This window comes from Equus caballus, chromosome 16 (genome assembly GCF_041296265.1).
Source record: "Equus caballus isolate H_3958 breed thoroughbred chromosome 16, TB-T2T, whole genome shotgun sequence".
Lineage (NCBI taxonomy): Eukaryota > Metazoa > Chordata > Mammalia > Perissodactyla > Equidae > Equus > Equus caballus.
In genome coordinates this window covers 54,077,154-54,090,904 of record NC_091699.1, presented here as the reverse complement: position 1 = coordinate 54,090,904, position 13,751 = coordinate 54,077,154, and the positions used below count along the sequence as shown (strand labels likewise).

Below are 13,751 nucleotides of genomic sequence, written 5' to 3'. Positions count from 1 at the left end.
ACCACTCTGTGCACCCCACTTCTTTGGTGCCCTTTCTTCCTTTGGGAAGAAAGGCCCCAGGTTATAATCCTCAGATTTAAGCTGAGAATAAACTCACCCAAATTTTCATTTATAGATTGGTTATGGATTATTTTCGTAGACACAAGCTTGAAAAATGTTGGAGACCCACAAAAGGCATCATTACTAAGGCCTGTGGCCTTTCTCTAAAAGATTTCTCACGTGACTCTAACAGTGATTCTCAACAGGGGTAATTTTCAGACTTTAGACTTATTTACTCTAACTTAGTACTTGATGGAAGTTTTAATGACTCCAAAGCACAAGTGCAAATCAATTCTTGGGAACAATCACAAAAGGAGCAACCAACACCACAGAACATCTTTCCTTCCTTTAGGGAAATCACCATCTTGCAGCAAGCTGATGAAGCAGAGGGACTGGTCAGTTTTTGTTTTTCTCTAACAGAGTATAAGGTTTGTATGGGGCAACATAGGTATTCTAAATCAATGCTGGATTCAAATTATACTACAAATACATCAGGAATGCTATTTAAAGATACCAGCCAAATCAAGTGTCAGCATACTAGGCTCTATGAAGGAAATCAGATCAAAGTAGGACCTGGAGCTCACCTCCAAATACCTAATAATGTGGCCCGGAATTATACAGAATGAAAGAATAACAGAGAGCAATCAGAGCTACGGGAACTCAGAACACTTAATGTGTAAAAGATTTTGATCAAACAAAGAGAGAAGCATGGTCTACACTGGGAAATAACACATGTAAAGTCAGTGAAGCAAGAGTAAAGACAGCATAAGAGAAGAACAATGAGACTGACCTGACCAGAGCAGAGGGGCAAAACTGTGCAAGCTGTGACCATGTAAGGATAACAAAGGCTACACTTTACATCTAACCTTTGGCCAGTAAGAAGTCACTATGGGTTTCTGAGCAGAGTATTAGTTGTGTGTCAGAGTGATATGAATCTCAACAGGCAAAACTAAGAGGCAAGAATACGCATGTTCTTCACGGTATTCTTTCAACTCCCCAAAACTTCTGAAATTTTTTATAACAGAAATTTTGGAAAAAATGTTAATCTACCAGTAGACTATAGAGGCTTAGCATCATCACTTTTCAGATGGAAATATCAAATACAACAAACATTTATCATTTATGAGCCAAGTCGTCAGAGAATCTGAAAGTACAAACGTAAATAAGGTCTACCTCTTGCTTTTGAGGTCGAGTGTAAGAGCAGAAGCAGGTGTTAATCAAATCATTCTAACACACGGGCTAAGTACAAGAGCAATAACCCAAGAGGGAGGGGCAGCCTGAAGAGGGGGAATTAACTTTCTGGGAAGGGAGGCTGAGAACCAGACAGCCTTCAACTTGGAAAAGACACATGGATGACTCCAAGGTTTCCAACCTAAGACATGGGAAGAACGGACTGTGAGTGAAGAAATACCAAAGGAGGAAAGAATGGTTAGGTTAAGGGAACAATAAAGCGTTCAGTAGAGCATGCGTGGCCATGCAACAAAGGTCACAGTTTGTTAGCATTTATGCATTGCCTGATGTGACCAATAAAAGGCCCATCTTATTCACAATTTCCAGACCAAAAAACAATCTTTCTGAGACACTACAAGCAGGTTTCAGTTCTAAACATGTATATGAGCACTATCTAGAAATTCACAATAAATATTTGCTCATTGATTTATTCTCATTTGAGATGCTACATGCCTTTCATTACTCAATGTACACCCATAACAAGATTTCCAATGTAGTGCAGAGGAAAGTGTCACTATCCCTGGGGTCAGCCTGGTGGCATAGTGGTTAAGTTCGTTTGCTCTGCTTCAGCAGCCCTGGGTTCTCAGGTTTGGATCCCAGGCGGGAACCTACTCACCGCTCATCAAGCCATATGTGGCAACATCCCACATACAAAATGGGGGAAGACTGGCACAGATGTTTGCTTAGGGCCAATCTTCCTCACCAAAAAAAAAAGGGGGGGTCACTATCTCTGCTATACAAGAGGTTCTTACAAATCACCAAAAAAAATTTCAAAAAACTGAAATCACAAGTCACACAAGAACAAATACAAGTGGCCAGGATACATTTGAGAAGATGTTCAAAGTTACTAACAAAAGAAATGCAATGTAACAATGAGATACTTTTCCCTTTGCAGATTTGCCAAAGTTGAAAGATGGACAAAACCCCGTTCTGGCATAGGTGTAGGAAATCAGGCATTTGCACACACTGCTGACAGATGTTGTCATTTTGATACCACCTTTCCAGAAAGCAGAGTGGCAATATGAAAAGTAACATTAAAAACTCATACCATTCAACATAACAATGGTATTTCTAGGAATTTATGCCAAGAAGATAATAAAATCAAATATGCATATAGAAGAAGTTCATTATGGTTTTCCTTTTTCCTTTCTTTCCTTCTTATTTATTTTTGGAATTTATCCCAAGAAGATAATTAAACCAAATTTGTATACAGAAGTTCATTATAGCTGTACTTATTTGCTTATTTACCTGCTTACTTACAGGAAAGAAACAACTTACAACCTGAAAGTCCAACAACAGATTGGCTAAATAAAGTAAGACACAACTTTATAATAGAAGCATTCCTACTAAGATACAGATCCAACTATACAAACAGGGAGAACATCTCATAACACATTGTGAGGTAAAAAACGCAAAGTGTGACTCCCCTGCTCAGGGAACTTGTCACTGGACAATCACCCCTCTGGGGCTGCCCTCTCCTTGGGGTTGCCCACCCTCTGTGTTCCGCATGCAGGAGGGTGCAGGTAAGGCAGATTTTCAATGTTGCAGTTCACTGGTCAGTGGAATCCAGGCCTCCTCTAACCCCACTTCTCCCCCTTGGCTGGCCCAATGGCATGAATACCAAGTGTAAGGTGGCGAAATTAAGAAGCCTCATGGCAGCCTTGGCTTCAGCTGAGTTCTGCAATCTACTTTTACCAGAGGATCTTAACAGGAGCTTGCTCTGCCATCACCATGCACACTTATACTAGTACGTGAGACCAAGATACCAGACGGGGGGACATGAGGGCTTTAAGTGTAGGTACAGAAGAGGGCTTTATGGTTCCAGTTGGGGCCAATCTAAAAATATGCAACGATTCAACACATACAGACTTATTGGACACTACAAGGTAGAATGATTTCTGCTACCACAGCCAAGTTCCCTCTTTTATCCAGACTGTCAGCCAGGACAGCAGCCAGGAATGACTATAAGGCACAGAGTAGCCAGGTTCTACATAAGCCCTGGGGCACAGGATCAGTAGACAGCCATCCCAAATTCTGTTCTTTATCATGGGTTGAACTGCATACAGGGCCAAAGAGAGACCTACAAAGAAATTAGATTCACGCGGCTTTTACATAGCACCCACCCCACTAGAGAGGTTCTCAGTGACACTAACCACGTAGGGAAGCTGGTGAGGCCCATTCGCGGAGGATCTATCTGGGAACCTCGTGGCCTCAGGACTCCACAGAAAGATGGAGGAGAGATGAGACACGGCATACTGAAGAAGCCTGGCCACAGCAGCCAGGCACAGGCCTGACTAGATGCTGCATGGACGGAAGGCCACTTCTGCACAGAATCACCCAACTGAGTCTTGCCATGGACTGCCCAGTGAGGCGAAACCAAAATATGTCCTCCTCTCACTCATGCTTTCTGTCTACTCTTGTTCCCCCAGATACTGCCAAGATTTTGTTTCTTTTGGCTGGCATAATGTCTGAAATGTACTGTGATTTCTTAGAACAAATGCTAGAGGGGTGGAGGAAAGGTTGCCCTGCACCGAGGGGTTTTAAAAGTGTGACAAGCTGGTCACGCTAAACCAAGTCATTACCCTTTCCTCCAAAATATGCAGAGACAGGAATCAGCATTTGGCTTTCTGCTTTTGAGATATTCCCATTGCCAATTCATAGCCTAATAAAAGGAGTAATGAGCATGGATTGCTTGGATCACTCCTTCTATTCTGTAACTCCTCGATGATTTAGAAATGATGTATAACAGGTTAAAAAGGCACCTTATTGATGACATAATTTAACGCAACAGTAGTCTACTTATACTGCAAAGGAAGACAAATGTGCTCTTCTAAGATGCAGGGTTTTGGATACGCAGTTAGGGAAGATGTATGCTTTCTAACAGGCTTGCTCTACTTCACAAGTCTGCACCAGGTCATCCTATTTAGGATGGCGCCCAGATTAAAGGAGGTCATTTAACACTAAATGCAATGTAGGATCCTGGACTGGAACTTGGACATTAGCAGGACAATTAGTGAAATCTGAATATGGTCAATAAGCAACTTAATAGAACTGTACCAATGTAAATTTCCTGGTTTCAGAAATTATACCATGGTTACTTAAGATGTTAAGTTTTGGGGAAGCTAGGTGAAGGGCAAACGGGAACTCTGTACTATTTTTGCAACTTTTTTGTAAACCTAAAATTATTTCAAAATAAAAAGGTAAAAAAAAGATTCCCCCAGTCTGGCCGGTGAAGGAGCGTTAAGTTCTCCCGCTGGTTCTGGTGGCCCCACATTCACTGGTCCAGATTCCGGCACGGACCTACCACCACTTATCAAGGCGTCCTGTGACAGGCATCCCACATATAAGTTAGAGGAAGATGAGCGTGGATGTTAGCTCAGGGTCAATCTTCCTCAGGAAAAAGAGGAGGATTGGTGGCGGATGTTAGCTCAGGGCTAATCTTCCATACACACACACAAAAAGATTCCCATCCAAAAAGATTCCCTATTCTCTAACACACACACACACAAAAACCCATATACATTAAAAATAATAGCTTTGGACTCACATGACACTACACTTATTCTGAACTGATAACCCTCAAAAACAAAGATTTTATTGTTTATAAAAGCAAAAAACTAGAGACATTTTAAATGTCTAGCAGATGAGGACAGGCTGATAAAGTCTCCCCCAGCTGCCATTTAAGCACTTGAGAAGTGTATGTACCTGGAGCAAAACTGAATCTCACCTCAAGCACAGGACTTGACACATAGCTGAAACTCTAATATGGGATAAAAGAATGAACTATTGTAAAACGATGTTTAAGGAGAATTTTTAATGATCCAGGAAAATGCTAAGCAAGAAAATATTGAGCAGGGGGAAAAAAGCAAAATACAAAGTAATATAACAATATGACCCCAGTTATGCAATATGTACCTTTCAATACACAAAAATTACAAAGGGAATTTAAAAGAACTGCATCAAACTGTGAGGATGATTGGTGAAATTACATGGGTTTCAATTTTCATCCTTATACTTTTCTATCTTTCAAGTTTTCTACAATGAAAAAAAAGTTTCACTGGATTTTACCAGGCCTTTTCTACCTCTTTCCATTATTTTAGAGCTTTCAAATTTCATTCTTCATCTGCAATTCTATGATACTTTCAGCTATGGCTGGTCAGAATACCTATGATCTACCTTCCACAGTTAATATAAAAGTGTTTATCATACTCACAGAACGGCCCTTAGAAAACGTCTAGTGCTCTAGGTTAGTGTGAATCTAAATTGAAAGTAATCAGATAATACTTAATTTTTTTTAAACCCCACAGGATTAGATTTTTAAAAATTAAAACTCTGCAGGATTTAAGCAAATGCGATACAACTGTGTTTTGAGTCTGAATAAATCTCAACTGTACTTTTTAAGTCTGGGACCTCCATACCCTGTCTCGGCTGCGGGAATAGGGCTTTACACAAGACAGCGCACACTAACGCTGGTGCTGTGAAGGCACCAGGAAAATTAGAAGCAGCCTATAGGAGGCGAACCCCATTCCAACCACATTTCTCCAGTGTCCCAGGCACTGCCCCTGACTTGCATCTATTACTTAAACTGTACATGCGTCCCAGTCAAAAGACTGGAAATCCATTCCCCCTGATGTGAGATAGAGCGTTACCCCGCAAGCTCGCTCCGGCCACACCCGTTCGGAGGCACCCTAACCTTCCCTGCTCCCCGGAGCGTCAAGGGAAGCGTGAATCATGGGCCTCTGTTGTGCTGGTCCTTCCAAAAAACGCCCTTCACTGTGTTTCGCCGCCACCTCCACCCCCACTCACGACCTCCCTCCCCATAGCTCCGAAGCTCCCCCAAACCACCCCCGCCCCCGATCCTGACTCCACCAGCCCCAGGTTTCGGCCTTACCACATCTCTCCCATCACTCAACCCGCCACCTCCAGACCACATACCCTCCCCAAACCTCGGCTCCCCCTAGACCCCACCCGCGACTAGCATTCCCCCCATCACCTTTACTCCTCCCTCTCCCACCTGAACAGCCCGAACCTCTGCGCCCATCCCGGTCCCACTTCCCCATTCCTGGGATTGCCAGCACCGGGAGGTACCCTGGGAAGGAAGGGCGCCGGCCGGGAGGAGTCCCAGGAGGCGTCCCGCCCCCAGCAGTTAGCCCGGGCTCAGGCACCCGCAAGAAACCAGGCTCTGGGCCGGGGAAAGTGAAAGGGTCGGGCGTCTCCCGGGCCCACTCACCAGGCGCCGCGGCGCTCCACGTCTTCGGGGGCGGGTCCGAGAGCCGGCGAGACCTGGAAGCCGGGCCAGCGGACGCTCGACAGGGGGCGGGCCGGGGCCTGCGGGGCGCGATAACGTGACAGCGCGCGGGCGGGGGCGGGACCGTGGCGGGGGAGGCGGGGCCCAAGCGCAGTGTCGCACTGAGCGGGAGCGGGGCCTAGCGGAACGGGCACGGGATGCGACAGGGACGGTTCCGGAGAAACGAGAGACGGACCTAGCTGGGCTGTCGCCTGGAGTGGGAGCGGAGCCGGAGAAGGGAGAGGCGTGCCTTATGGGCTGTCACTCCAAGTGGGGGCGGGGCCACGGTTGGGGAGGCGGGGCCTCGCTGGACTGTCGCTCCGAGTGGGCGGGGCCAAAGTGGGGGAGGCGGGGCCTCGCTGGGCTGGCGCACCGAGAGGGGGTAGCGCCTAGAAGAGCGGTTGGGAAAACAATATGCATCTTCGTGTTTCTCCGTTTTCCGTCCCTTAAGGTCCAGAATACAATTTTCTTGTCACTTCCACATATAAGAACAAGTCTCATTTTAGTTGTAACTCACTTTAAGCTAGTGAAAAACCCAAATCCTATTTCTTGTTAAAACCTCCCATCCAATAAAGCCGAATTCCTTACCGAGGTCTCTAGGGTCCTCAGCCCCGCCCCGCTTACCTGTCTGAAAACCTCTTTCACTTTTCTCTTTCGTGCGCACCAGCCCCATTGATCTCCTTGCTTTTCCTGGAACTCATCAGACATCCTCTCACTTCCCGCCTGGGGTCATTGCTGTCCTGGCTGTTCCCTCTGCCTAGAAAGCTCTTTGTTAATTGTGGAGGTGGTTTACTTCCTCGTCTCCCTCAAGGAAATTGAATCCCACCTTCTCACATGAGGCCCTTTCTGACTATCTTATTTAATACCTGCTCTCCTCCCCACCCCGCCATCTCTCTTACCTGCTCTCCTGTTTCTTTTTTCCACAGCACTCATCACCTAACGTTTTATATTATTATGTTTATTGTCAGTCTCTCCCTAGAATGTAAACTTCACAAGGGCAGATTTCCTTCATATTCTCTGGCTCCCAGGACCCCCCCTTTCCCAGTTCTTTTGGCCAGAAAGATAGAGTTCTCTTGGAGTTTCCTGTGCTTTTGTGAAAGATGACATGAGTGGGGCCATATTAAAAGTCATTTCAGAGGAATTGCCTTGCACATCTTGTGTTCTTTATCTTCCAACTGGACCAAACCATCAACATTCCAAGAAGTCAGCAAGGACAAGGATATCCTTTTTGTGAGGACTGATAAAACTGGACTTTGCTGATGACCAAATCGCTAACCAATAAATGAAGTAAAGCCTAGCCTTACCACATCTAGCATCTAATGAATTTTTCCGTAATACGACTTACCTCATCTGCCTCCCTTTGTCTCATAAAAACCCTGAGTCCTCTCCTATAATAGGAGCACATTTGAGCTTCTACCCCAATCTGTGTCTCCCGTATTGCAATTCTTGAGACCCCAAATAAACTTATTGCTTCACTTGCAGTTTATGCCTCTTATTTGTTGATGCTTTCTATCTGTTGTGTAGTTCTGTGCAACTGGGGCTACCCTCGGGGCAGTGTTGAGGGAAAAGAGAGAGAAAAAAGTAATAGGGATTCTCCCCATACTCTTTGCACAAGGGTCCCTCTTCCCATTTCCTCTGTCCAGAGGGACAAGTTTTCTCTGGGGGCCTCAGTCATCCATGTCACTGTATTGTAGCAGTGCAGCTTTGTAACTGGGACTGGCCTCAGGACAGAGGAGAGAGAAGGAAAAACAATCAGGAGTTTTTATCACTTTCTCCAGCTTGTAGCAGCTTTTTTTCCTGGCTCTGGGGCTATTATGGTCAGGCTTCTCTGGACTTTTTGCTGGTAGTGCCTGGTAGGCAGCTTCAATTCAGCCTGCCCTCCAGTCAAAGCCAAGGTAAAGCAGAAAAAAAAACAAAAACAAAAGGGAATCTCACCACCACCATACTGGTCTTTCTTTAAGTTTTGAGTTCCATACCCAATCCACCTGCTATTATTTACTTTTCAGAGTCCTTGGGAAGTTGTTTTTCATATTTCATCCAGTGGTTTTAGTAGTAATTAGTGGGGGGCATCGGCTGTAGTGGACTTACTCCATTTTGCTAGAACTGGAATTTATCAATCTGATGGATGAAAAAGTGTTTTAATTTGTATTTCTCCTATTATGAGCAATGAAGAGACATTTGTATTTTATTTTCCTTGAATTATCTATTTACATATTTTGCCCAAGTTTCTACTGGATATAGAAATGCTTTATACAAGAGTAAAAATAGTCCTTTTCTTAGATATTCTTCTCAAAACTTTTTCTCGGTTTGTCAGGTCTTTTGACTTTTCTTATGCTGTTTTGTTTATTTGCTTCTTTATTTTGTTTTTGGCCTTGCAGATGTTTTTCGTATCTGACTAGTCAATTTTACAAACTTTTCTTTTCCTCCTTACTACTTCTAGGTTACATAATACTTAGAAAGGCTTTCACCTCTCTTAGATTACTTTGAAAATCCTTTCATGGTTTCTTCTTAACATTTCATGCTTTTACTTTTTTCTTTTAAAATTTGACCATTACAAAGTTTGTTTTGATGTGAGTTAAGTAGAATAGATCCAACTTTACTTTGTATCTTGGTGTTAGACATTTGCTCGATCTCATTTACTTAATAATCCATCTTTCCGATACTGATTTTAAATGCCGCCATTAACATATATGAAATTAACTTCTGTATTTTTGGACTTTTACAATATATCCTTTTCTTTCTTTAAACTCTCCAATATAGTCAGAAAAGGCCAACCCACTCCGACAGTTCTTGAATCCCTTATTCCCATCATAACTGTCTAGTGTAGCAGCCACAGAAGCCTCACTTTCTGTAAACTGTTCGTTCCAGGGCCCATAGGTGATCATTTACGTAACTCTTTCCACTGCATGCCCTGGATTCGTAGTATCCCATTTTCCACTCATGGCAAGGTCACCATTGTCTTCAAACCTATCCAGGTCAGATCCAATCCCAGATTCCCATCTTAAGGGCCTGGTTCCTGCAACCACTTCCAATATCAAATATGTGCATGCCAGGACTGGAGCCATAGTCAGTGCCTGAATGTAAGGAATGGACACCTAAACCTGTGAGCTAGGGATTTCAGAGTAGGATCAAGAGGCTGCCACAACCACTACTGCTTCTTGACACCCAGAAAACTTGAGAATAAATATTGGAACTTGCTGCAAAGAAACCACAACCTTCCTCTCCCGTGGAAAGGCCAGAAGCCACAGGAAGATGGTTTCCTAAATTCCACCTACCCGATTTCAAGTGATTGCATCTAACTAGAGAGCCTGATGTTATTTTTAGACTTCCAACCCCTATACCCAGCGATCTTCACATAAATCTCACCCATTTCTTATGAGGTTTATTCCTAAGTAGTTTACCTTTCTCATCACTAGTGTAAATGAGAACTTTTCTTCCATTATAGCTTCTATTTCATTGTTACCTGTTATATGAACATTCATTTCTGTATGTTAATTTTACACCCAGAATAAAATCTCTTACAGTTCATATCAGTTGATTCCCTTAAGATTTCCAAGTTTACAGTCACATAATCTGAAAATAATTGTAATTTTCCCTCTTTCTTGCCTTGTTTCTGACATTAAAGAAATGCTTCTGGTGTTTACTCAGCAAGTAGGAGCTTGACTTTGGGTTTGAGATGAATATATTTCGTCATTAAATAAGAATCCGTTAATTCTTTTTTATTGAAGGTTTTTTACTTACCAAAGATGAATGCTGAATCTTCTTGCATGCTTTTTCATCATCTATGGAGATATTCATGTGATTTTTTTCTTCGCAATAGTAAATTTTGTTAATAGGTTTCCTTATTTAGCTCTTACTCTGAGAGAAACGGGAAGCCATGGGGGAATTCTGAGGAGATGAGTGATGTTATCTGACTCCTATCTTAACAGGATCTCTCAGGCGTCTGTGTTGAGAATACACAGCAGAGGGACAAGGATGGAAGTTAACTATTGCAATAATTGAGGCAAGAGATGGATTGTACAAGGGTAGTAGCAGTGAAGTGGAATTGGATTCTAGAAAAATTTTGAAGGTAGAGTTCTCAGGAATTGATGATATATTTGATGTAAAGTATGAGAAAAGGAGGAGTCAAGCGATAGCATTGTCGCTAACTGAGAGTGAGTTCCCCAGGGAAGACTGCGGGAGGAGCAGGTGTGAAGGAGAGTCAGGAATCTTATCTTGGACACATTGGGTTTGAGATGCCTTTTGGAAATCTGAGTTGGAATATCGGCCTCTGGCATTGAAGAGAAAGGTCACAGCTAAAAGTACCGAACTTGCAAGTTGTCAGCACAGAGAAGATATTTGAAGCTGCGAGACTGGATAGGCTCACCGGAGGAGCAGGTGCAGTTAGAGAAGAGAAGAGATCCAAGGACTGAGCCCTGGTCCTTAACTCCGGAAGTAAGAGGTTGAGATAAGAGAAGAAAACAGCAAAAGAGCTTGGGAAAGACTGGCCAGCGAAACGGGAGGTAAACCAAGAGAATAGGAAGAGGGGGTGTCTCCAAAACAAGTGAAGAGCATGAATCAAGGAGGAGCTGTGCCACACGTTGATGACAGGTCAGGAACGATAAGAACTGAGAACATAAAATAATATGACAGCACCAAGACAAACATATTTGTTCTATAAACTATTGTAAACATGCCTAAATCATTTGTGGACAAACACAGATGTTCAAACTGGGTAAATTAAAACTCAGCTCTATACTCTATGTAAGAGACACACCTAAAACAAATTAATTCAAGAGTTTTAAAATAAAAGGATACGCAAAGGCACACCAGGCAAATATAAACTCAAATAAAGCCAAGATCATGATCTTAATAAGGCTAGACTCAGAGCAAAAAGCATTAAACAAGATAAACAGGAGTTTAGAATGTATATATGTAGAATTCACAATGAGATAACACCCTTATCAATATATGCACCAAAAAAAATTGTTGTTCCTGCCTCAGGCCCTTTGCATTTGTTGTTCCTTCTACCTGGGACACTCTTCCCTAGAGCATGGCTAACTCTTTCACATCTTTTAAGACTTTGTTCAAAATGTCATTTTCTCAACGACTCCTACTGTGATCTCCGTATTTAAAATTGTAACCTACTCTCTCTATTCCTTTTAAACTCAATTTTGTTGCTCTCTGAGGCCCTTACTGAGTTTTCTTTAGTGTCTATTCTTTCATGGATGGCTTCTAGTTTTTCCTTCAATCTTTGATGCCTTTTTTTTCCTTTCACTTCTTTTCAAAGCACTGACTAGCTCATGTTTTATCTCTTTGTCTCACCCTCTCTCGTATGAGCTGCTTGCAGGAAGTAACTGTTGACAGGGTCCAGGTTTCTGACTGGAAGGAGTTTGTCTTATGGCTCAGTATGGACTGGCTGAATTGTTTTAGCCTTTACTTCTCCCTAGCCAAAAAACAGGCAGCTGGACAGCACTGCGAGCGGTCTTTTCCTCTCCCTGCTCTCGAGCAGACTGCTTCCTGCAAATATATGGCTTGTCTGTGTGTGTCCTCGTTCAGCCCTGCCCACTTCACTTCTGCCTGCGTCCTCTGCATGCTGCTCCTCTAGCTGGGATTTGGCTTTGTGCATCCTCTCCCCCGGGCCCTTTACCTTGGACTATCCACCGGCCCTGAGATCTGCAACCACGAGTGTGCCCTCTCCACTCCTGCCAGTATCTCTACTTATCCTCACTGCCCTGGGTACCACCCCCATCTATTTTGTGTGATTTTGAGTTTCAGGTGTCTCCCTTTTTTTGTCAAAGATGGATGTCTTAGTCAGTTTGGGCTGCTATAACAAAAATACCCCAGACTGGTGACTTAAACGAAAATTTCTGATGTTTCCCATTTTGATATCTAGGAATGAAAAACAGAAATTTATGTTCACACACTAAAAGACCTATCACATCCTCCTAGAAAGAAATATGTAAACTGTTTCCACCCTCCCTGTAAGTGTTGAATACAAATACCTACTTGTTAGAGTAGATGAAATATCATATATGTATTTTGAATATCCTGGGGAAAGTGTTGTTTTATTTCCACTGTGTTTTCACTAGAAAACTATAACATGGAGTAAATGACCATTTGACATCTGCCAAATAACCAAGGACGCAATTTGTCTCCCAGTGTTATTTCAATTTCCTGTCTTAGTAGGAACAGACCAAATGGCTAATAGGTCTTTCCCATGTCTTCCGTGTGTCTAATATATTCCTGTAATAAAGCCATTGAAGTAATGGAATTCCTCTATGAAACTGCTCACCTGAGGAGAATTGCTTATCCTAAATATTAGATTTTGATTAAGATAGGTATCTTCAACTATCAAAATCTGTATTATTAGTGTCAAGAACTCAAAGGGTATGACATTTTACCAGACCTGTGAGCTAATAAGTTAACTTGTCAGTTTCATGGATGCCAGCAGAAGACAAGAGACTCTCGGTCAGAGCCAGAGGACTTCATTACTCGTTGCACAGCAATCAATGTGAGCCACATGTTGGTGTCAGTTCTCCTTGCCCCCCAAATCTCATGGGGGCAATGTAGAACAGCCCAGGTGGATTCTGCACGCTCACTGGGTTTGCATCATAGCTAAGAAACCCTGAGTTTAGGTAACCCTGGTCTTTTAAAGTGGTTGTTAGCAAGCCTGCTCAACGCTTATCCCTGAGGGAGACATTATCTTTATTATCCTGGTCAGAAAACAGATCTGCCCTCTGCTCCATTGGGAGAAACCAGCTCTATCTTCAAGGCTGTTTGCTATACAAACATCCTGCAAAAGATAGTTTAGAACAAAGGATGTCAGTGCTTTTACTCAGAAGATGTGCAGACACACAAAAGATCCATGCAGAATTATCTCCCGACAATTAGGAGTAGCCTTGCTACCAGCACAATTCCTGAGATTTCCAAGCATATTCTACAGCCTACACAGAAAGCAGAACTTCACAGTTATACAGACTTTGTAAGAGGACAAAAGATTACTGAATTCCTTTTTACATGTCTTTTAATTTAGAAAAAAAAATGTTAGAATAGATAACACGGGCACTTAGTGTAAAAGTAGAAAACTCTAAGAAAGCAGGCGGTGAAAAGTTTGTCTCTCTCTATATCCCCCAACCACTCAGTTTCTGTCCCCAGAGGAACTAGCTCACTTTGAATTTCCTAGAGATTACACACACAGACACACACAAATGTG

The 13,751-nt window shown here is 42.8% G+C and overlaps 1 protein-coding gene across 8 annotated transcripts in view; it reads right to left on the bottom strand.

Moving 5' to 3' along the window:
• Positions 1 to 6,897, bottom strand: part of ANO10 (anoctamin 10) — a 211,958-nt gene extending 205,061 nt beyond the window's left edge. For 3 of the 8 annotated variants that reach the window (XM_023620633.2, XM_023620637.2, XM_070237892.1), the window contains exon 1: positions 6,284 to 6,470. In XM_023620633.2, coding sequence (XP_023476401.1) covers positions 6,284 to 6,329 — 46 coding nt within the window. In that variant the 5' untranslated portion in view covers positions 6,330 to 6,470. Of the gene's footprint in view, positions 1 to 6,283 lie in introns of all 8 variants that reach the window. The other 5 variants (XM_070237891.1, XM_070237893.1, XM_070237890.1 and 2 more) reach the window with 4 other exon arrangements.
• Between the last annotated feature and the right edge of the window lie 6,854 nt (positions 6,898 to 13,751).